The 24,257-nt window shown below is 43.3% G+C and overlaps 2 protein-coding genes across 2 annotated transcripts; both read left to right on the top strand.

Moving 5' to 3' along the window:
- Nucleotides 1-6,957: 6,957 nt before the first annotated feature.
- On the top strand, nt 6,958-10,217 carry LOC132451527 (beta-1,3-galactosyl-O-glycosyl-glycoprotein beta-1,6-N-acetylglucosaminyltransferase-like). The gene is made up of 4 exons (XM_060044064.1): nt 6,958-6,965; nt 7,985-8,075; nt 8,443-8,847; nt 9,093-10,217. Exons 1-4 carry the CDS (start codon nt 6,958-6,960, stop codon nt 9,549-9,551), a joined length of 963 nt encoding a protein of 320 aa, XP_059900047.1. The 3' UTR covers nt 9,552-10,217.
- A 9,535-nt stretch (nt 10,218-19,752) lies between these two features.
- On the top strand, nt 19,753-23,732 carry LOC132451526 (beta-1,3-galactosyl-O-glycosyl-glycoprotein beta-1,6-N-acetylglucosaminyltransferase-like). The gene is made up of 4 exons (XM_060044063.1): nt 19,753-20,087; nt 22,065-22,155; nt 22,519-22,923; nt 23,169-23,732. Exons 1-4 carry the CDS (start codon nt 19,753-19,755, stop codon nt 23,625-23,627), a joined length of 1,290 nt encoding a protein of 429 aa, XP_059900046.1. The 3' UTR covers nt 23,628-23,732.
- The last annotated feature ends 525 nt before the right edge of the window (nt 23,733-24,257 follow it).

Here is a 24,257-nt window from a genome sequence, read left to right as displayed (position 1 = left end):
ACATACACACCTCTGTCTATACAGATCCCGCATCCCAGCGACCCCTACAGGATCACCACTGACATTACAAGGGTCATCCCAACACAAAGGGCTATGGTTTATGACCTGTCATAAAACATAAACAGGAAGTGCCTCTGTGAATAGGGGTGCCCCCTCCACCCCCACCCCCCTCCCCAAACGGAAGTGAGTTCTGATAGGAATGGACCCCAAAGGCATATATGATACACTACTAGCATTTATCCATACAATGACAGGAGACATACATCAACACGTTCCATTGTTCTAGGTTTCAAGTTTGACGTTAGCGCACCCTGACTCTGTGATGCACACACTGGCACTTCACCAGAAATAGTCCCACTTATAGAAAAACTGATGATTAGCTATTTTCCACTATTAATGTATTTAAATGATACATAGGCCCAATACTAATCATAGATTGCCATAAAATGTAACCGTTGATTTCTTTGATAACAGCTTATATGAAGTAGCTCAAGCCTAGGGGGACTGGTCCTGAAAAAATTCATACATGATTGAAAGTAGTTTTGGAATAACCACAACCGGTGGGTCTTTCTTTTCTTGATACTAACATTAATTCTAAACAGAATTTTACACAGTAGCCTATTATAGGAAATGCTCAAAGGTAAATCAGCGTAATTTCCAGCCGCCGTCGAAGCCGTCCGGCCACCGCCGAAGCTTCGGCGTAATAATGAGCATAGTTACGGTTATGATAGAGCGACACATTCAAGGGTCTGGTGCCACATTGCCTGGCTGGCCGAGGAAATCCCTGTTATTTAGTTCTTCATGTCCAGTTCATATTAGTCAAAATTACTTTTATAGGCTAGTTCTATTCCTACTCAAATTCATATTGAGAAGTTACATTCGAATGGGTGTACTTAAATTGTCAAACCAAGGTTGAGTGGTGAGAGGAGGTAACTATCCTATCCACCCAGCCTCCTGTCACCATGAAGTGAGGAGATCTAAGTTGGATCGGGGAACGTGAGCCATATGGCTCACAATATTTTTAAGCTAACATTACTTGCATTTAATCTGAACGCCACAGGCATCTATGCATAAATAAACAAATAAATACTTTGTTCACGAGTAGAACTTTTAGCTGCAAGTTAAAGTAGTTAGCTAGATAGCCATGAACTTGCTAGCTTGCTAGCGCTCGTAATGTCAGTTTGAAGGTATGGTTCCACTATTTTCTGGTGCTCCCATGGATTTAAAGCATGTCATACAGATATCAGAAAGAGATAGTAATAGCATTCCAACATTTGAAAACAATGATAAAATACTATAAAAAATACGATCAAATCCCCCATGGGGGGAAAACCCAAGCAGGTTGGGGCTAGGGAGGTGGTGGTCAAAATACGCTCAGTACGCTTAAGTTCGCAGAGCTTGTTTGAGATGGAAGGTCTTAAATTGACCGCCTATCACCTCAGGTGTTTTTTGTTGGACCTTGTTAGCTGTCAGCTAATGGGGGGAGCGTGACTAAAGTGTCCTGCCAAAATTAGCCATGCCCATTTAATTTAAATTAAGCATAGGATATTTGTATAAAAAGATTTACAAAGCCGGAATATAGCATAATTATAGTTTCAAATATGAAGCATGCAGTTAGGCAAGTCTTGGCCAATCTAGGGGGAGCTGTGGAAACGCATATTTAAATCTTAAAAATTTGAAGCATGCAGGAGGGCAAGTCACGCACAAGCCCGGGGGATGTTGGGCAGGGAAGGGTGGAGGACGGGATGAAGGGGTGGAACCCTGACTAGAATGAACCTCTGTGACGAGCTGATGGGCAAAGGAGAGGTTGCTAACAGTTCCTTTCTTTGGGGGGGATGTTGTATTATTATTTTTTTTTTAATCTGTTTAATGTATGTGTGCATATTATCATTAGTCATGCGTTGCATTCCTCGCCAACCTTTCAAATATATGGATGAGCTCTAGTGACTACAAAGGCCAGAGCATACGATTCCTACTTATTTTACCTGATAACGACCTAAACAAATTGTCGAACAAGCAACTCAGGAATTTCAAGACAAAAAGTATTATTTGGGTGTACTTGGACATAAAGTAGTACATACATCTATGATAGTTTATTGCAAATTGTAACTTTTATAAAAGTTTATAAATGTTTATTACATGCTTTTGAAACCAACGCTACTTATCCAATAATTAAAGTAGATCTTATGATATTAATGTTTGTTTTGATGAGTGTCTTTCGCTAAACTATGACGAAGCTAAAGTCTTGATGAGAAGTTCACAATAATGAGAGAACTCTCTCATTGGGACTTGAGCGTCAGCTGTATAATTTTTTCAAGTGTTGCAGGCAAATAATAAACTGGCTTTTGGGGATTTTGAGCAATCTATTAGGTCATGAAAAATACTTTGCTCTAAACAGCATATCTACTGTGGCATCCCGCCACGTGGTCCTCGGCCTGGACGGGCCCGGGGTACCGTAGAGGACGGGGTGTACCACCCCCACCCACCAGCCGGCGAGAGAGAGCAGCCCTTTCGGCACCCCAATCAGGGTGATTGGGGGACACCTGGCCGAAAGCACGGGAGCCATTTTAAAAGGAGGCACAGCACAGCACAGCACGGGTCGGTTGCAGGAAGGAAGGGCTCGTGGCAGAGAGAGAGCCTAGAGGCCCACGGAGGCCCTAGAGACCGTGTCTCCTTCATAGTTGGGTTGTTCTGATTTAAGTTGAGTGTAAATAAATGCCTGAAATGGCTAAAACCCGAAGGCCAAGCGAGATTTGTCAGTGGAACCCGGACCAACCGAGCTCCGGGTCACCACACTTGGTGGAGAATGCAGGCACCATGAAGGTCCCACTACGGCTCCCCGGTACAGTCGCCGCCGCCGCAAGGGACGCTGCCGCAGCCGCAAGGGACGCTGCCGCAGCCGCAAGGGACGTCGCCGCCGCCGCCAGAGACGTTGCTGCTGCCGCAAGAGACGTCGCCGCTGCCGCAAGAGACGCTGCCACCGCCGAAAGGGACGCCGCCGCCGCCGCCGCAAGGGACGCCGGCACCGCCGCCGCAAGGGACGCCGCCGCCGCCGCCGCAGCGCGAGACGAGGCCGCAGCGCGAGACCGGGACGTGACAGTGCCGTCGGCCTACGCGGACGTGGGGACGGGCCGGCCCTGCATGCTGGCGACATGTTGGACAAAGGGAGCGTCTGGGTGCCCAACCGTACCTGCGAGAGTGATGACCAAACAGACGCAGGCCATAGTGGACACTGGCAGCATGGTCACCCTCCTCCGGCCCGACCTGGCGGGGGTAAGGGAAGGGTCACCAATGGAGGTGACATGCGTGCACGGGGACACACGAACTTACGAGACCTGCCACGTGGTCGTCCGGACACCACAGGGGGTGTTTACGGCTAGGGCAGGGGTCGTGCCACACCTGCCGGTGCCGTTCCTAATTGGGAGGGATTGCCCGATATTCCGTCGGCTTTGGGACCCGGCACTAGAGTCCTGGGGCAGGAGAGATGCGGTCGCCGCCGCGGCAGGAGAGGCAGCCGCCGCCGGCGCAGCGGGAGACGAGGCGGCGGGAGACGAGGCGGCGGGAGACGAGGCGGCGGGAGACGAGGCGGCGGGAGACGAGGCGGCGGGAGACGAGGCGGCGGGAGACGAGGCGGCGGGAGACGAGGCGGCCGGAGACGAGGCAGCCGGAGACGAGGCAGCCGGAGACGAGGCAGCCGGAGACGAGGTAGCCGGAGACGAGGCTGCCGGAGACGAGGCTGCCGGAGACGAGGCTGCCGGAGACGAGGCTGCCGGAGACGAGGCTGCCGGAGACGACGCTGCCGGAGACGACGCGGCCGGAGACGACGCAGCCGGCGCCGCAGGAGACACCCGGCCCCGGCGAGACACCATCCTGGCCGGGTCCCTCGGCTACCTGGGGCTTGGACAAAGGGTGGAGGAGTGTGGCATCCCGCCACGTGGTCCTCGGCCTGGACGGGCCCGGGGTACCGTAGAGGACGGGGTGTACCACCCCCACCCACCAGCCGGCGAGAGAGAGCAGCCCTTTCGGCACCCCAATCAGGGTGATTGGGGGACACCTGGCCGAAAGCACGGGAGCCATTTTAAAAGGAGGCACAGCACAGCACAGCACGGGTCGGGTGCAGGAAGGAAGGGCTCGTGGCAGAGAGAGAGCCTAGAGGCCCACGGAGGCCCTAGAGACCGTGTCTCCTTCATAGTTGGGTTGTTCTGATTTAAGTTGAGTGTAAATAAATGCCTGAAATGGCTAAAACCCGAAGGCCAAGCGAGATTTGTCAGTGGAACCCGGACCAACCGAGCTCCGGGTCACCACACTACATAGTTGATGCCCTGGTTAGCTTATTAGGCCTACATGCGTGTTTTGGGTGACCCAATGCGATTTAAAGACCCAAAACCCATTTTCTTTGTTTTAAACATTGTAATTTGTCCTCGCAAATGACATTTCATCACTTGGGATAAGATCCTAGGATTTTGCCGTTCTCCCCAAACACGATATGAACATTGCACTCTGTTGAGCACGCTGAGAGCATTATTTTCGTAACGTCAGACTCTGGCCCCCAGGAATAAAATTGAAAATCGGCCAACCAATCAATGGCATTGTACCAAAAGGCAGAACTACGATTGGCCCAAGCTAGATGTCAATCATTTCCGTTCAAATTAGTTTTGAGAGCAAGTAGAGAGCCAGTCGAGCGAGCCCAGTTACATTCTGAGCTAGCGCAGAGAGTTAGAGAGGCCTGCCCATGTCATCATTTCTTGTGCTCAGTTCCATATTCTAGGATCACCATCATTTTCTCTGACCTCTCAACGCTCTCTCTGTGCGCTCAATATGCTCATCTGTGCTCTGGACATTTTCCCGCCCGCTCACAATTACTTTGATCTCTGCTCGACATCCCCACAGCGTGTGGGAGACTCGCTCATGCATGCTGGACATTCTACTCTAAATTGACTCCATACCAGGTAGGCCTATAGGCTTTCTTTTTTTTTGTGTATTACTTTTGGAGACTTTACATCCTGAATTATTGCCAACATGTCCTCATCCGATCGTAAATTACATCTGTTACTGAAATGTCTGCCTTATTGTGTATGCCTGAGCACATTGTGTGACAAGTTACTACTCCTATGAGTCATACTTTGGGCCTGTTGAAAATCAGTGTTGTTGTGTGACCAGTTTCAAATATTATGTCCAGTTCTGTCCAATTATTTAAAAAATATATAAAATGATCGTTTGAGGATAGCTGTTAAGAGTTACTTTAAAAATAGCAACATGATACAAAATTATGGTTTGAAACTTGAGCTGGAATGTCTGATCTAAGAAAAAATTCTAGGAATGAGGTAAGGCCTCAACAATACAGTGTTTACTAGTTTCATTGTACTACTCCCAGAAAGGAACACATTTTTTGTTGATTGTTGAAGGTAATTGCTCATCTTATCTTTCAGGTTACACAGCTTGCTCGCAAGGAGGACCAAACCATCAAATTCTGCATTTTTTTTAGACTGCCTCAAAAATACCCATTCTTCCATTCAGCAGATTCTCCCTGACCTTAATATCTGGCCCTCATCGTGTGAATTTTACGCGCCCCTTCCTTTTTGGGCACCAGTCTTGCAGATCATTGCTTATTGCATGAAAACTAATCTTGCCAACTTAGTCGTATAAAGGCTAGGCTTTGGAATGACACCCCTGATCAATGTAAACTCACGGCAACTCTTGCGAGGAATAATTCCCGTTGCCATAGTGATTGCTTTTTGGAGGGTCTATTGTATAAAGAAACCAGATAAATGGTTGGTGCCTTTACCATTAATTAACTACCAAAACAGTCACGCAAAAGAACAGCTGGAGGTCCCTAGGGCTTCACGGGAAGGTGAGGACGGCCTGAACTGTACGGCCGTCGTGCTGGGAGACCCAGGCAGCCTGAAGAAGGCCAAGTGGCTGGCCCAGAACAGGGACTACAGAAGGAAAGTCAAGCTCACAGATGAATACTACATAAATGCCACTCAGGACTGCAGGTGAGACTGTGCACTCTATTTTTTCCCAACATTATTTTTATGGACGTTTTTATCATTTGTCGATCGCATGGCTCTTGTGAGTTGCTTAATTTTCTTTGGGGATTGTTTTCCAACCTATGTCCACAATCATTTTTTCACTTGTGCTTGCAATCAAGAACCGCAAATACATTTATTTTTTATTAAATTAAAATGTCTACAATTACATCCAAACAGATTGCGACATGTGAACTCGTCTATATGCATTTGTGGATCTCCACAAATGCAAATCCAGTTTTGTCCAATGTAAAATAAAAAGGTCTGAAAATCTGGATGCGTACAAAGCATGAACTTGTAGATGGCGACAAGCATGTAAAAGAAATAAAAGTGAGTTAAAACCCACAGAAGACTATTCACATTACGTGTAGGCCTACAACAAACCACAAATATTGTTTACCTGTCCTTTGTAAGAGGATATCCATATGAATATGCCCCGATGCACACATATTTTTAATTTGCTTTAGTGTTTTTTTAATTGCTATCCACACTCACTTTCAGAAGAGATTATGATATCTGATGTCGTCGAGTTTTGTCCAGTGTGTACCGCAGCCGGGCTGGCCGCGAAATCTGGCCGCATACATAGCATCCACCTATAGAGGGCGATAAGTGCAAAAGTAGACAGCCATATATCCCTTGCTATTTCAAAGGTACTGTCGAAGTTGCTATTTCAAAGGTACAGTTTTACAAATACACAATCAAACAAGCGTTATGTCGGATATAATATTAATGGTTCCGGAATAAGTGATATACATCTTAAAGGATTCCTATGTACTTCTAAATGATTTTCAGCACACAAGCTGGATGAAAGGGAACAATTTGGAAATACATGAATTGCTGTAATATGGCTGAATATTCAACTTCTATGAAGTTGAAAATATGACCCTTATGAGAACACAGTTGGCTTTATTATGATGAAACAGCCAAAATGAAAGTGTAAACATAGGAGAAAGGTAGGGAGTCAAAAGGTCCCAAAAAGTCCAAAAGTCCCAAAGAAAATATATTTTGAGGGAATCCCCAGTGAGGAAAAGCAAATTGCTTGGAAGGAGCTGGAGTGATGGTCGTAATCTGTTCTGAAAGTAAGAGTGGATATAATTTTAGAAGACACAAGTTACAACTTTTTTATTTGTGGATCTTGATTGTAAAATGTACTTGAAAAAAGTATTGTGGACTGCAAGGTGATCGTCTTCTGTGGGTTACGCATATTCATTTGGCCTAGGCATGATCCACAAATATGTAAACGTGACTTTGGATTTATTGTACAAAAACGGGCGGACATGATGTATTTGTGGATTGTGTAATATCCATGTATATAACAACTTTAAGAGTCTCAAGTAAATAATTTGCATTTGTAGATAAGTAAATATCCGTGTGGATATCATTTTACGAGGCACAACTACCACATATTTGTGGATTATGCCACACAAAACGTGAAATGGGTTACGCATAATACAGTCCAATAAAAACTTTAGTCTCCACCATAGACATCGGTACGGCATGGGTTAGTAAAAAATATGAAGGCAACAAAAAACATTATTTGAAAAACTCTCAAAGCCCAACTCATAAACTATCTCGTATTCGTTCCTATGTTCCCCATTTCACTAATATAAATTAATAATTGTAAAGCCTTCCCAACTTCCATTTTGTTTCTTTAAAGAGACTACTCAAAGGCCGAATCGATAAAACCCCCGATAATCTATTGAGCTTCAATAGCAGATATATTAAAATCAATGTTTCTGATGTGATAATCCTCCTCAGTATTCTTGTTGTGTCCAAAAGTACCACGACAAGTGTGTTGCAAATCTGGGAACATCTTCACTTCCTGAATTCATAAATTGTGTCATCTTATCGACCAAATATGTTTATCCAATCCTTGACTTAGAACAGTTGCACTGTTGGACGTGTTGATTTATCATTTTAATTGAAAATTAATTGAGTGGCAATTAATTCAACAGAAACTTTAGGTTAACGAGAGGTTACGCCACTCAGGCTTTCCATGAAGAAATGGACTTCCCCCTGGCATACTCTATCGTCACCCACCATAAGGTCTCTACTCTTCTACCTGGATTCTATTTTTCCCTGTCTGGCTGAAGACAACATAACATTCACAACATGCATAGAGAAAACGTAATATGCAGTAATCATTAAGAATTAAGAATTTCTAGTCGTATTGACATCAAAACAATTCTGTTCACTACTCATATTGTCTGTGTGTTGGTGTACATAATATATGTTCAGTATTTATCTTTAGAAATGTTTACCTCTTAACTTTTAATCTCTTCTATTCTATTACTATAATGTACTTTCTTCCTTATAGTAAGATCATTAGACACATGGTGTGTAACACTATTATAAACTGTTATGTTCATTCTGAGCCTAACCAAATCCATGACCTCGTCCCATGTGTCTCCAGGTCGAGGACTTTGAGCGGCTCTTGCGAGCCATCTACGCGCCCCAGAACGTGTACTGCGTCCATGTCGACACAAAAGCCCAAGCTACTGTAGCAGCCGCCATCGCCAACATCGCTTCCTGTTTCCCCAACGTCTTCATGGTCAGTCAACCCGTGAAAGTGGTCTACGCCGGCTGGACTCGGGTGCAGGCGGACCTCAACTGCATGTCGGATCTGCTGAACGTCAGCACGGAGTGGAAGTATTTCATCAACCTCTGTGGGCAGGACTTCCCCATGAAGACCAACCTGGAGATGGTGCGGGACCTGAAGGCTCTGGATGGGGCAAACAGCATACAATTTGAACCCATTCCCCAGAATCAGAAAAGGAAAGTGGAAACCACTTGGGCCCTGATGAACGGACATATACAGGTGAAGATGTTGAAATGAATGAATGTACGTAACAACAATAAGTTGTGTATATAGCACCATCCGTATGCGACAACACAGCTCCATGGTCTGTACAATACAGGGAATGTGTTACGTGATGACTTCAAACTTAAATAGAGAAGGCTGGATATTTTTTTCTATTCTTGCTGCACATCATGAGACGGCCTCAATGGCCTATTTCTAGCTAACTATCTTTTTCTTTCTCTACTACCTACCCCTCCTGTCAGTCCACAGGGAAGGCCAGGGGGCCGGCGCCCTTCGATCTTTCTGTGTTGAAGGGCAGCGCCTACATTATCGCCTGCCGGGGATACATCAACAGTGTGCTGACAGACAGCCGCATCCATGAGCTGATCGAGTGGTGCAAAGACGCTTACAGCCCAGACGAGATCCTCTGGGCCACCTCCCAACAAATGCCCGGAGTTCCGGGTTCCATGTCGGCCACTTCTCACGTGTATCACGGAATTTCGATTGCACGGCTGGTGCTGTGGACTGGCGAGGGCAAGTGTCACGGCAATTTTGTGCGGGGGGTATGTGTGTTCGCTGTCGCAGACCTGCCTTGGATCCTGAGCCATCATCACCTGTTCGCGAACAAGTTTGACGTGGAATCGGATTCAGTCGCCGTCTTCTGTCTGGAGGAGTACCTGCGGGAGAAGAGGCTGGCGGAAATTGAGAGTGATGGGAAATGATCGCCTCCCATGTCTAATGAAGTGTCCTTTTGTTGTTCCGAAAGAGGTTAGCTAATTATAGTGCCTGTATTGGTCCATATGTTATTGCAAAAATACCAATGGATGCACCGAAGTATTTATATTTGGGTACTTGCTGATACCAAGTACTGATATTATTACTTAATAATACCATTACAGTTTAAAGAACCACTGAACCCACTATTTAAAGGAAGGAAATCCAAACACTGTGATTTGAAAAATTTGTTTTGGGCCGAGAATTCTAGGAGTTCCCACGACAACTTTATGTTACTGTTTTGGACCATTGTTGTGTATTAGCATTATAATAAGCAAGGTTGTAAATGAAATGTGCAACACAACATAGCGATATTTTATGTGTCCGGGAAGCCTAACTCTCGGACGCGGGTAGTAAATGAATTACTACTCAGACGACGCTTCACCATCCACCCACTGTAGCGTTATACTATGTGTCCGGGAAGCCTAACTCTTTGATGCGGGTATTAAATTAATCACTGTTCAGACGGAGCTTCAACATCCACACACACCGTGGCGTTACGTTCCCGGAAAGCACAACTTTTCCTCGGACGCTGCAGTCAACAGCTGCCCAGGCAGAGCCTTACACGTCCACACAAAATGCGCTAGAAAATAATAAAATTGTATGGGTTCACTGGCTCTTCATCATTATGTTGCGTCACGCTGCGTATAGTGGTATCGAGTTGTATCGGAGAGGTTTTACGAGTACGGATAAATGAGCACAGTATCGGCTCCGAAACTGGTATCGTTGCGTCCCTAATTTTATTAAAGGTTATAATTGACTAGGTCTTATACGTGTTATGGCCTATGTATGTTGTAGAGTCAACCATGCCCGTCCATTTGGAACAGAAAGTCCACTATCCTACTATGATCATATATTATAGTATCCTAAAGTGGGTGTACTTAAAGGTAATTTATTTTCTTAAGAACCTTTTTTCAGAACTTACATTTTTGTAATTTTACAGAGCAGCCTCATGTGACAATCCTGCCCTCGCAATGTCAATTTCTGCTTCCCCCTGCAGATCAGTCTGACCTCGAGGCCATTGCAAGCCTCTCCCAAAAACAATTGTGGCATATTATATCACAAATTTTTAATCATGAAAATGAATTAAATTAAATTGGTTAAGCACAACGGAAAAGTACTGAGAAGTCAAATATATTAGTTTTGAGTCAATCATGTTACTTCTGGTGCTACTATAGTTTCACCACAGTAGGCACATTTTTCTGGTCATTGATCACAGAAGTTCGCTAAGCCTCAAAGGCTGTTTCATGTTCTTATTAGATTATTTGTTTCTTTATCTGGCAACAAATGTGATTCACTAAAAGGATCTGTTTTGCAAAGATTATTCTCATCTCTTTTTGATCACTTGCTCGCTCCTTGTAATTTCTTGATCCTTCATTAAACCTAACTTCATTGACTTCCCTTGTTTGTTAAGTTAAGAGTGCATTCCTCATAGTAAAACAAGTAATATTTTATACGTGTTGAAGATCTAAAGACATCCAGACCTTCAGAATATTTTCTGCCACACATTCTGCTAGGCGAGTCGTACTTTGATATTACATATAACATTATATTATAGAGCTCCGGGAGTCCCAAACAGCAGCAATTACCTTCGCCTCCATTTGGCGCTTCAATCTGGACTTCAGAGAGTGAACGAACGCTGATGCTCACGCAAATAGAATCACCCGAAATTCGCATAGATTTGCGTCTTTGCATTTACTTTGTATGTATTCGCGCCACCGCGTTTCCTCTGATCAGCCACAGGTATGCCGGAGCGAGCCACCAGAGGTAGCTGTTTACATTTACTTTTTGCTGTTATGTCTATGGTATTCCGACGGGTTTTACTGGTAATAATGAGCATAATTATGTTTATATTAAATGTGTGGGAATGGAGATCAGTTGTAGACTTGCTTTATTTAGGGGGTTTAGGGGGATGCATATCGCTGGCAAAATCAAGGTTGAATAGAGAGAAGATTTTTTCTGAATAACAGAGATAATATTTCTGTACCACACCGTTGCCATTAAAAGAAGACCGTTGCTACGGATGCTATTTGCAACCGCGAATATTAACACGAATATTTAGGATTAGCGGAAGCCAAACAAACCCCGGAATGAATAAGACACCAGTATTAGACTTTTTTTTTTTTTTTATCAAACTAAAATATTTTAAGCCTGCGTTATTCCTTAAAGGAGACATATTATGGCGTTTTCACAACAAGTAAACGTAGTATTTGAGTTCAAGAAAACATGGTTTTGAAGCTGTTTGCTGGAAATAGCTTTTAGGTAAAAAAACCTCTCCTACCGCTATTCCTCTCTGTTTCAGTCCCTTCAGTCTCCAATAGCATCTATCTTCGTCCAGTAAAATGGAGGCGTGACTTGTAGTAGGCGTAACTTGTAGTAGGCGTAACTTGTAGTAGGAGGCGTGTCTTGTACTTTTCTAAATCGCAAGTGTGACTTGTGTAGGCGTAGTAGGCGTGTCTTGTACTTTTCCAAGTCACGGAGGTAGGAGGTGTGTCTAGTACTTTTCTAAATTGCGGAAGTGATCTGTATGTAGCAGTGGTGCGCAGGTTCATAAATGACCGCAACTTGGACCTCAAATAGTAGGCCTTATATAAAAAGAATGCACCCGACCCGCGGGTGAAACTGACATCCCTGAGTCATATGCATTTAAGAAATGCATATGTATCTGCAACGGTAAAAAAAGACAACAGATTAATAACTCTAATAATTTGATTGAATACATTTCGGTGGTGCCTCTTATTCGGCCATTCTCAAAGCCTGAAACAGACAACGCAAACTTGTTTACATTTTGTGATGCTGCACTAGAAAGCTTATTCAATGAAAACAAAGAAAACTGAACTTGGGTCTTAGCCTTCCACACTCATGGCCTGATAGAATACAAAGGCAGAGTTACAGGTATTTTCATGTTTATTGTGAATTGTACTTTGTACAATAGTTTCAGTTTCAAGGGAATACAACATGGGGGTTTACAAGGGAGTTTACAAGGGAATAGGGTGGACATGGGACTAATTTACGAAGAATGAAAGGCTAGTGATAGTGATTAACCTTGATATCGGGCACGGATATCAATGTGGCTGTTGTGTGGCGTCTCCTAATGTTTGTTTAATTTTTTTTTGTTGAGAACCATGTTGCACAACGTGCAAGTTGTTTTTTTGATCTGCGGACTTGGGCCTAGTGGACCATTTGGAGAGTGGCTGTGTGGGCGGCTGGAGGAAGCCTGCCGACTGGGGTTGTCTGGGCACTTTTTTAGGTGATTTATGAAAAGATTTGTCTGAATGATTATATTAAAACGAAAACAGTGATGATGTGAGATTTTCTTGGAACACGTCTCCAGGTGGCACTTGTAGATTTTGTATCCTACCAAAAAAAAGGGAAAAAACAAAACAAATTACAAGTCATTCGCCATTCCTACTTTGTGTTGTGAGCATGACTGCTCCAAAAAAGTGCACATGATAAAAACCACGTATCTAATATTATTTTAATCACAATTACCACAGTCACCGGTTTTGTTTATACCATGAAATGCACTGAGAATTACCATCGTGCTTCACAGCCGTCCGTTCATGCGTCTGCACATGAGCGACCATGGAAGCGTAACTGCCCCGCTTACAGCACGCATGGCACCCCTAAACATTTTCGTCGACTGTGACAGGTTGCAATAACCCTCCATCAGGACAAATTGTGGCACGGTACTGGAATGACAGAAATGTGTTAGTGGTGCAAATGATGCAGGCCATATGGACAGGTGATACATTTTTGGCCATACCCTTATTGGAAAATAGGTGCATACTGTTAATTACATATGTTCTGAAGTTCATAGGCTACCCTGTGATTTAACACGCACTGACAGTTCCCCACCTCCCTACTTCTTCCAAACCATTCATTATGTATATTCCTGAAATTAATTAAATTGCATTGACACACAATGATTTTCAGTGGGGCTCCCTGTAAATTACTGGCCCCTTTAGATCACTGAATACTGACCATACAGTATTGAGTTTACCGTCCAAAATGGTCTTTAAGATTATCTGCAGGGCATGAAATAATGGTGGTTTCCCGCACAGCTACGCTTTGTTTCACTTTCAAGATGTGTTCATTCAGACAGTGTGGTAGAAAATAACCGAGTTCTATCACTTCAACCAACTAAGAGAGCATGAGGAATCGCGGAGTCCGGAGCAAGTGTGACAAAAATACTTTATCGTTAAAAAGGCAACAACAAAGCCGAATAGTTTGCAAAGCACTGGTGGATGTCTTGATTATTGCGCCTCTTAAGGTTTCCCTATACAATGGTTTTTCATTTTTTCTAGCGGGGACCGCTAAATCAGCATTTATCCATACAATGACAGGAGACATACATCAACACGTTCCATTGTAAATAGGTTTCAAGTTTGACGTTAGCGCACCCTGACTCTGTGATGCACACACTGGCACTTCACCAGAAATAGTCCCACTTATAGAAAAACTGATGATTAGCTATTTTCCACGATTAATGTATTTAAATGATACATAGGCCCAATACTAATCATAGATTGCCATAAAATGTAACCGTTGATTTCTTTGATAGCAGCTTATATGAAGTAGCTCAAGCCTAGGGGGACTGGTCCTGAAAAAATTCATACATGATTGAAAGTAGTTTTGGAATAACCACAACCGGTGGGTCTTTCTTTTCTTGATACTAACATTAATTCTAAACAGAATTTTACACAGTAGCCTATTATAGGAAATGCTCAAAGGTAAATCAGCGTAATTTCCAGCCGCCATCGAAGCCGTCCGGCCACCGCCGAAGCTTCGGCGTAATAATGAGCATAGTTACGGTTATGATAGAGCGACACATTCAAGGGTCTGGTGCCACATTGCCTGGCTGGCCGAGGAAATCCCTGTTATTTAGTTCTTCATGTCCAGTTCATATTAGTCAAAATTACTTTTATAGGCTAGTTCTATTCCTACTCAAATTCATATTGAGAAGTTACATTCGAATGGGTGTACTTAAATTGTCAAACCAAGGTTGAGTGGTGAGAGGAGGTAACTATCCTATCCACCCAGCCTCCTGTCACCATGAAGTGAGGAGATCTAAGTTGGATCGGGGAACGTGAGCCATTTGGCTCACAATATTTTTAAGCTAACATTACTTGCATTTAATCTGAACGCCACCGGCATCTATGCATAAATAAACAAATAAATACTTTGTTCACGAGTAGAACTTTTAGCTGCAAGTTAAAGTAGTTAGCTAGATAGCCATGAACTTGCTAGCTTGCTAGTGCTCGTAATGTCAGTTTGAAGGTATGGTTCCACTATTTTCTGGTGCTCCCATGGATTTAAAGCATGTCATACAGATATCAGAAAGAGAATAGTAATAGCATTCCAACATTTGAAAACAATGATAAAATACTATAAAAAATACGATCAAATCCCCCATGGGGGGAAAACCCAAGCAGGTTGGGGCTAGGGAGGTGGTGGTCAAAATACGCTCAGTACGCTTAAGTTCGCAGAGCTTGTTTGAGATGGAAGGTCTTAAATTGACCGCCTATCACCTCAGGTGTTTTTTGTTGGACCTTGTTAGCTGTCAGCTAATGGGGGGAGCGTGACTAAAGTGTCCTGCCAAAATTAGCCATGCCCATTTAATTTAAATTAAGCATAGGATATTTGTATAAAAAGATTTACAAAGCCGGAATATAGCATAATTATAGTTTCAAATATGAAGCATGCAGTTAGGCAAGTCTTGGCCAATCTAGGGGGAGCTGTGGAAACGCATATTTAAATCTTAAAAATTTGAAGCATGCAGGAGGGCAAGTCACGCACAAGCCCGGGGGATGTTGGGCAGGGAAGGGTGGAGGACGGGATGAAGGGGTGGAACCCTGACTAGAATGAACCTCTGTGACGAGCTGATGGGCAAAGGAGAGGTTGCTAACAGTTCCTTTCTTTGGGGGGGATGTTGTATTATTCTTTTTTTAATCTGTTTAATGTATATGTGTGCATATTATCATTAGTCATGCGTTGCATTCCTCGCCAACCTTTCAAATATATGGATGAGCTCTAGTGACTACAAAGGCCAGAGCATACGATTCCTACTTATTTTACCTGATAACGACCTAAACAAATTGTCGAACAAGCAACTCAAGAATTGCAAGACAAAAAGTATTATTTGGGTGTACTTGGACATAAAGTAGTACATACATCTATGATAGTTTATTGCAAATTGTAACTTTTATAAAAGTTTATAAATGTTTATTACATGCTTTTGAAACCAACGCTACTCATCCAATAATCAAAGTAGATCTTATGATATTAATGTTTGTTTTGATGAGTGTCTTTCGCTAAACTATGACGAAGCTAAAGTCTTGATGAGAAGTTCACAATAATGAGAGAATTCTCTCATTGGGACTTGAGCGTCAGCTAGGGTTGCCAACTTTCAGAAATTAAAATAAGGGACGCCCACCACGGGCCCGACTCCTGTGGGGCGGGGCGCCCGCAGCAGTGGTATGTTTTATTTTGTGCTGGTGTTTTTAGTAAAGGGTTGATCAAGAAAGGAATTAGTCATACTTAAATCTTGAAATGCTTTATTACCACATAACATTCTCTTATAAAGTGCAGTCAATTAAATCTTGAATGAAATCTCTGTGTGGCGTGTGCAACCATGAACTTTTAAAATATAAACTAAATAAACGGAGAACTTCATGTTACTTTTTAAGTGCATAACTATAGGGACTCTCTTTGAAAATTTTTACAAAAAAAACCAGTACAAATAAACAACAAAAACACTTATAAACTTATGTAAAAAAAGAAAGTGCAAAACATTACTCCTTCCCTCAACATTACTCCTCCCCTCAAAACTGTTACTTCTTTTGCAGGTGTACTTCTTGTTACTCCTTGCAGCACTGAGTAACTCTTTGTCTTTCAAAGCGCTGTTGTAAAACTCTGAACAGGACTGCTCAAAGTTGAGAGTGATCAGGAGCTCACTTCTCATGAGCTCTGTGGAGCACCTGTTCCTGCAGTCACTCCATTTGTTGGCCATTCTGGAGAAGATCCTTTCCACACATCCAGTGGATGCTGGGATGCTCAGGATGTGTCTGGTGATAGACAGCATGTTTGGCAGGTCAGCTACTCGAAAGAGAGCCACCCACCTGGCAGCCACACCTTTGGACTTCCATTCATCTTCAGCATCTTCTTTGAGCCTCTTCAGAATGGGTTTTGCTGTGGAGCATTCATCATAAAGTTCATCCATGTTGACTTTATGGATGAGGTTGAGCTTGGTGGTCACCCTCTCAATGTCAGTAAAGGTCATGGTGCCATGGTGCAGAGAGAGAGGTTGCAGTGAGAACAACCAGTAGTCTTCAGAAAAGTTGAACCATTTCTCAACATATGAGAGTGCTGTGTTGAGGAATGCAGTAAAATCTGCCCTTGCCATGTCAGCATCAAGTGGATGGAGACCCTGCAGCTTCAATTTAGTTAAGTAGCCATAGAACTGTTAATCTCGTCTCTGTGTGAGCTTTTGCTTGAAGTTTTCCATGATGGAATATAACTCAACACAGGTGGTTTCATCACTCTCCAGCTTCTTTACAACTTCCTCAAAGAGAGAGAGGATATTATTGCAGAGAAGAAGGTTGCATGCTGTCCTGTTGCATGCTGTCTGATGTCAGACAGCCCACCGTGCGCCACTGAAAACACTCGCCGACATATTTTACAACTTGCCTTGTAAACATCTCCACTGACGCTGTCCAGCCAAGGATGTGCGTCTTCCCACTCACGTCCGTACTTCTGCAAGCGTTTACGCTTTTGAGGACGTGGTGGAGTATCGGGTGTAGCGGACATTTTTAAAAGGCGCAGGTTTTGTGAGCAGCGCCGGTGTGTGGTGTCTGTCGCTAGGCAACCGTGACCGCCACACGCATGCGCAGACACACAGATGACCGGAGCGGGTCTTGCGTAGATCCCGCCGCGACAATTTTGCTGACCGTAGTATTCCCTGTGTTTTGTTTTGATCATTATTGTTAGATTTAGTATTTGTGTGTGTGACAGACATGTGTATTGGACATTTATGGAAATACGGAACAAATTGCGTCCCGTATTGGTTCAATACGGGACGCAACATTTAATTGCCAAATAATGCCCCATTTCCACTGCAGGGTGCGGAACGGATCGGATCGCAAAGGTGCGGTAGGGAGGGGGCAGTATAGCCCAGCTCAGTTCCGAGGTCGCGTTTCCACTGCCGACAGTACCCTTGGTGGTAGGCCGGATGTCAATCGCCGCGGCAGCTACGTAAACATCGTAAACAACGTCTTCCTCCGCAAGAATGCAGACGAACGTCTCCACCTCCTTGTTCGCCCAAGCAAGCTTTTTACGCGACATGTTAATTGTAAAGAATAATACCTTGAGGCTACTGTTTGTTTGTTTTTATCCCCGCGTCACCCGGAAGTGACGATTCTGTCGACCAATCAACGGAGGGGGGGTGTAGCTAGAATTCCAGGGTACCCTTTCAGGCGTCTGGTCTCGTTTTGGGTACCGCAACGGAGGAGTCCCTAGAATGGGGTCGGAACGGGTACGGCAAAGTCCGGGTCACGCCCACTTTTGGCGGTGGAAACGCGATCCGACCCGCACCTTTGCGATCCGATCCGTTCCGCACCCTGCAGTGGAAATGCGCCAAGGGACGATTCCGTATTTTACGGGACGGTTGGCAACCCTAGCGTCAGCTGTATAATTTTTTCAAGTGTTGCAGGCAAATAATAAACTGGCTTTTGGGGATTTTGAGCAATCTATTAGGTCATGAAAAATACTTTGCTCTAAACAGCATATCTACATAGTTGATGCCCTGGTTAGCTTATTAGGCCTACATGCGTGTTTTGGGTGACCCAATGCGATTTAAAGACCCAAAACCCATTTTCTTTGTTTTAAACATTGTAATTTGTCCTCGCAAATGACATTTCATCACTTGGGATAAGATCCTAGGATTTTGCCGTTCTCCCCAAACACGATATGAACATTGCACTCTGTTGAGCACGCTGAGAGCATTATTTTCGTAACGTCAGACTCTGGCCCCCAGGAATAAAATTGAAAATCGGCCAACCAATCAATGGCATTGTACCAAAAGGCAGAACTACGATTGACCCAAGCTAGATGTCAATCATTTCCGTTCAAATTAGTTTTGAGAGCAAGTAGAGAGCCAGTCGAGCGAGCCCAGTTACATTCTGAGCTAGCGCAGAGAGTTAGAGAGGCCTGCCCATGTCATAATTTCTTGTGCTCAGTTCCATATTCTAGGATCACCATCATTTTCTCTGACCTCTCAACGCTCTCTCTGTGCGCTCAATATGCTCATCTGTGCTCTGGACATTTTCCCGCCCGCTCACAATTAATTTGATCTCTGCTCGACATCCCCACAGCGTGTGGGAGACTCGCTCATGCATGCTGGACATTCTACTCTAAATTGACTCCATACCAGGTAGGCCTATAGGCTTTCTTTTTTTTTGTGTATTACTTTTGGAGACTTTACATCCTGAATTATTGCCAACATGTCCTCATCCGATCGTAAATTACATCTGTTACTGAAATGTCTGCCTTATTGTGTATGCCTGAGCACATTGTGTGACAAGTTACTACTCCTATGAGTCATACTTTGGGCCTGTTGAAAATCAGTGTTGTTGTGTGACCAGTTTCAAATATTATGTCCAGTTCTGTCCAATTATTTAAAAAATATATAAAATGATCGTTTGAGGATAGCTGTTAAGAGTTACTTTAAAAATAGCAACATGATACAAAATTATGGTTTGAAACTTGAGCTGGAATGCCTGATCTAAGAAAAATTTCTAGGAATGAGGTAAGGCCTCAACAATACAGTGTTTACTAGTTTCATTGTTCATTGTACTACTCCCAGAAAGGAACACATTTTTTGTTGATTGTTGAAGGTAATTGCTCATCTTATCTTTCAGGTTACACAGCTTGCTCGCAAGGAGGACCAAACCATCAAATTCTGCATTTTTTTTAGACTGCCTCAAAAATACCCATTCTTCCATTCAGCAGATTCTCCCTGACCTTAATATCTGGCCCTCATCGTGTGAATTTTACGCGCCCCTTCCTTTTTGGGCACCAGTCTTGCAGATCATTGCTTATTGCATGAAAACTAATCTTGCCAACTTAGTCGTATAAAGGCTAGGCTTTGGAATGACACCACTGATCAATGTAAACTCACGGCAACTCTTGCGAGGAATAATTCCCGTTGCCATAGTGATTGCTTTTTGGAGGGTCTATTGTATAAAGAAACCAGATAAATGGTTGGTGCCTTTACCATTAATTAACTACCAAAACAGTCACGCAAAAGAACAGCTGGAGGTCCCTAGGGCTTCACGGGAAGGTGAGGACGGCCTGAACTGTACGGCCGTCGTGCTGGGAGACCCAGGCAGCCTGAAGAAGGCCAAGTGGCTGGCCCAGAACAGGGACTACAGAAGGAAAGTCAAGCTCACAGATGAATACTACATAAATGCCACTCAGGACTGCAGGTGAGACTGTGCACTCTATTTTTTCCCAACATTATTTTTATGGACGTTTTTATCATTTGTCGATCGCATGGCTCTTGTGAGTTGCTTAATTTTCTTTGGGGATTGTTTTCCAACCTATGTCCACAATAATTTTTTCACTTGTGCTTGCAATCAAGAACCGCAAATACATTTATTTTTTATTAAATTAAAATGTCTACAATTACATCCAAACAGATTGCGACATGTGAACTCGTCTATATGCATTTGTGGATCTCCACAAATGCAAATCCAGTTTTGTCCAATGTAAAATAAAAAGGTCTGAAAATCTGGATGCGTAAAAAAGCATGAACTTGTAGATGGCGACAAGCATGTAAAAGAAATAAAAGTGAGTTAAAACCCACAGAAGACTATTCACATTACGTGTAGGCCTACAACAAACATTGTTTACCTGTCCTTAAGAGGATATCCATATGAATATGCCCCGATGCACACATATTTTTAATTTGCTTTAGTGTTTTTTTAATTGCTATCCACACTCACTTTCAGAAGAGATTATGATATCTGATGTCGTCGAGTTTTGTCCAGTGTGTACCGCAGCCGAGCTGGCTGCGAAATCTGGCCGCGTACATAGCATCCACCTATAGAGGGCGATAAGTGCAAAAGTAGCCATATATCCCTTGCTATTTCAAAGGTACTGTCGAAGTTGCTATTTCAAAGGTACAGTTTTACAAATACACAATCAAACAAGCGTTATGTCGGATATAATATTAATGGTTCCGGAATAAGTGATATACATCTTAAAGGATTCCTATGTACTTCTAAATGATTTTCAGCACACAAGCTGGATGAAAGGGAAAAATTTGGAAATACATGAATTGCTGTAATATGGCTGAATATTCAACTTCTATGAAGTTGAAAATATGACCCTTATGAGAACACAGTTGGCTTTATTATGATGAAACAGCCAAAATGAAAGTGTAAACATAGGAGAAAGGTAGGAAGTCAAAAGGTCCCAAAAAGTCCAAAAGTCCCAAAGAAAATATATTTTGAGGGAATCCCCAGTGAGGAAAAGCAAAATGCTTGGAAGGAGCTGGAGTGATGGTCGTAATCTGTTCTGAAAGTAAGAGTGGATATAATTTTAGAAGACACAAGTTACAACTTTTTTATTTGTGGATCTTGATTGTAAAATGTACTTGAAAAAAGTATTGTGGACTGCAAGGTGATCGTCTTCTGTGGGTTACGCATATTCATTTGGCCTAGGCATGATCCACAAATATGTAAACGGGACTTTGGATTTATTGTACAAAAACGGGCGGACATGATGTATTTGTGGATTGTGTAATATCCATGTATATAACAACTTTAAGAGTCTCAAGTAAATAATTTGCATTTGTAGATAAGTAAATATCCGTGTGGATATCATTTTACGAGGCACAACTACCACATATTTGTGGATTATGCCACACAAAACGTGAAATGGGTCACGCATAATACAGTCCAATAAAAACTTTAGTCTCCACCATAGACATCGGTACGGCATGGGTTAGTAAAAAATATGAAGGCAACAAAAAACATTATTTGAAAAACTCTCAAAGCCCAACTCATAAACTATCTCGTATTCGTTCCTATGTTCCCCATTTCACTAATATAAATTAATAATTGTAAAGCCTTCCCAACTTCCATTTTGTTTCTTTAAAGAGACTACTCAAAGGCCGAATCGATAAAACCCCCGATAATCTATTGAGCTTCAATAGCAGATATATTAAAATCAATGTTTCTGATGTGATAATCCTCCTCAGTATTCTTGTTGTGTCCAAAAGTACCACGACTTTTGTGTGTTGCAAATCTGGGAACATCTTCACTTCCTGAATTCATAAATTGTGTCATCTTATCGACCAAATATGTTTATCCAATCCTTGACTTAGAACAGTTGCACTGTTGGACGTGTTGATTTATCATTTTAATTGAAAATTAATTGAGTGGCAATTAATTCAACAGAAACTTTAGGTTAACGAGAGGTTACGCCACTCAGGCTTTCCATGAAGAAATGGACTTCCCCCTGGCATACTCTATCGTCGCCCACCATAAGGTCTCTACTCTTCTACCTGGATTCTATTTTTCCCTGTCTGGCTGAAGACAACATAACATTCACAACATGCATAGAGAAAACGTAATATGCAGTAATCATTAAAGAATTTCTAGTCGTATTGACATCAAAACAATTCTGTTCACTACTCATATTGTCTGTGTGTGTTGGTGTACATAATATATGTTCAGTATTTATCTTTAGAAATGTTTGCCTCTTAACTTTTAATCTCTTCTATTCTATTACTATAATGTACTTTCTTCCTTATAGTAAGATCATTAGACACATGGTGTGTAACACTATTATAAACTGTTATGTTCATTCTGAGCCTAACCAAATCCATGACCTCGTCCCATGTGTCTCCAGGTCGAGAACTTTGAGCGGCTCTTGCGAGCCATCTACGCGCCCCAGAATGTGTACTGCGTCCATGTCGACACAAAAGCCCAAGCTACCGTAGCAGCCGCCATCGCCAACATCGCTTCCTGTTTCCCCAACGTCTTCATGGTCAGTCAACCCGTGAAAGTGGTCTACGCCGGCTGGACTCGGGTGCAGGCGGACCTCAACTGCATGTCGGATCTGCTGAACGTCAGCACGGAGTGGAAGTATTTCATCAACCTCTGTGGGCAGGACTTCCCCATGAAGACCAACCTGGAGATGGTGCGAGACCTGAAGGCTCTGGATGGGGCAAACAGCATACACTTTAGGCCCATTCCCCAGAATCAGAAATGGAGAGTGGCAACCACTTGGGCCCCGGTGAACGGACATTTACAGGTGAAGATGTTGAAATGAATTAATGTACGTAACAACAATAAGTTGTGTATATAGCACCATCCGTATGCGACAACACAGCTCCATGGTCTGTACAATTCAGGGAATGTGTTACGTGATGACTTCAAACTTAAATAGAGAAGGCTGGATATTTTTTTCTATTCTTGCTGCACATCATGAGACGGCCTCAATGGCCTATTTCTAGCTAACTATCTTTTTCTTTCTCTACTACCTACCCCTCCTGTCAGTCCACAGGGAAGGCCAGGGGGCCGGCGCCCTTCGATCTTTCTGTGTTGAAGGGCAGCGCCTACATTATCGCCTGCCGGGGATACATCAACAGTGTGCTGACAGACAGCCGCATCCATGAGCTGATCGAGTGGTGCAAAGACACTTACAGCCCAGACGAGATCCTCTGGGCCACCACCCAACAAATGCCCGGAGTTCCGGGTTCCATGTCGGCCACTTCTCACGTGTATCACAGAATTTCGATTGCACGGCTGGTGCTGTGGATTGGCCAGACCAAGTGTCACGGCAATTTTGTGCGGGAGGTATGTGTGTTCGCTGTCGCAGACCTGCCTTGGATCCTGAGCCATCATCACCTGTTCGCGAACAAGTTTGACGTGGAATCGGATTCAGTCGCCGTCTTCTGTCTGGAGGAGTACCTGCGGGAGAAGAGGCTGGCGGAAATTGAGAGTGATGGGAAATGATCGCCTCCCATGTCTAATGAAGTGTCCTTTTGTTGTTCCGAAAGAGGTTAGCTAATTATAGTGCCTGTATTGGTCCATATGTTATTGCAAAAATACTAATGGATGCACCGAAGTATTTATATTTGGGTACTTGCTGATACCAAGTACTGATATTATTACTTAATAATACCATTACAGTTTAAAGAACCACTGAACCCACTATTTAAAGGAAGGAAATCCAAACACTGTGATTTGAAAAATTTGTTTTGGGCCGAGAATTCTAGGAGTTCCCACGACAACTTTATGTTACTGTTTTGGACCATTGTTGTGTATGAGCATTATAATAAGCAAGGTTGTAAATGAAATGTGCAACACAACATAGCGATATTTTATGTGTCCGGGAAGCCTAACTCTCGGACGCGGGTAGTAAATGAATTACTACTCAGACGACGCTTCACCATCCACCCACCGTAGCGTTATACTATGTGTCCGGGAAGCCTAACTCTTTGATGCGGGTAAAAAATTAATCACTGCTCAGGCGGAGCTTCAACATCCACACACACCGTGGCGTTACGTTCCCGGAAAGCACAACTTTTCCTCGGACGCTGCAGTCAACAGCTGCCCAGGCAGAGCCTTACACGTCCACACAAA

Source organism: Gadus macrocephalus, chromosome 22, assembly GCF_031168955.1.
Source record: "Gadus macrocephalus chromosome 22, ASM3116895v1".
Classification (NCBI taxonomy): Eukaryota; Metazoa; Chordata; class Actinopteri; order Gadiformes; family Gadidae; genus Gadus; species Gadus macrocephalus.
The sequence above is the reverse complement of the archived record's forward strand: the minus strand, read 5'-3'. Positions and strand labels throughout refer to the sequence as shown.

Bases quoted from the DNA above. Each gene is read 5' to 3' on its own strand.
- LOC132451526 (XM_060044063.1), top strand. From the start codon at position 19,753: ATGACACCACTGATCAATGTAAACTCACGGCAACTCTTGCGAGGAATA. The intron at 20,088-22,064 runs GTGAGACTGTGC...TTAATTCAACAG, and splicing joins AATGCCACTCAGGACTGCAG to AAACTTTAGGTTAACGAGAG. The intron at 22,924-23,168 runs GTGAAGATGTTG...CCCTCCTGTCAG, and splicing joins CGGTGAACGGACATTTACAG to TCCACAGGGAAGGCCAGGGG.
- LOC132451527 (XM_060044064.1), top strand. The intron at 8,076-8,442 runs GTCTCTACTCTT...ATGTGTCTCCAG, and splicing joins CTATCGTCACCCACCATAAG to GTCGAGGACTTTGAGCGGCT. The intron at 8,848-9,092 runs GTGAAGATGTTG...CCCTCCTGTCAG, and splicing joins TGATGAACGGACATATACAG to TCCACAGGGAAGGCCAGGGG.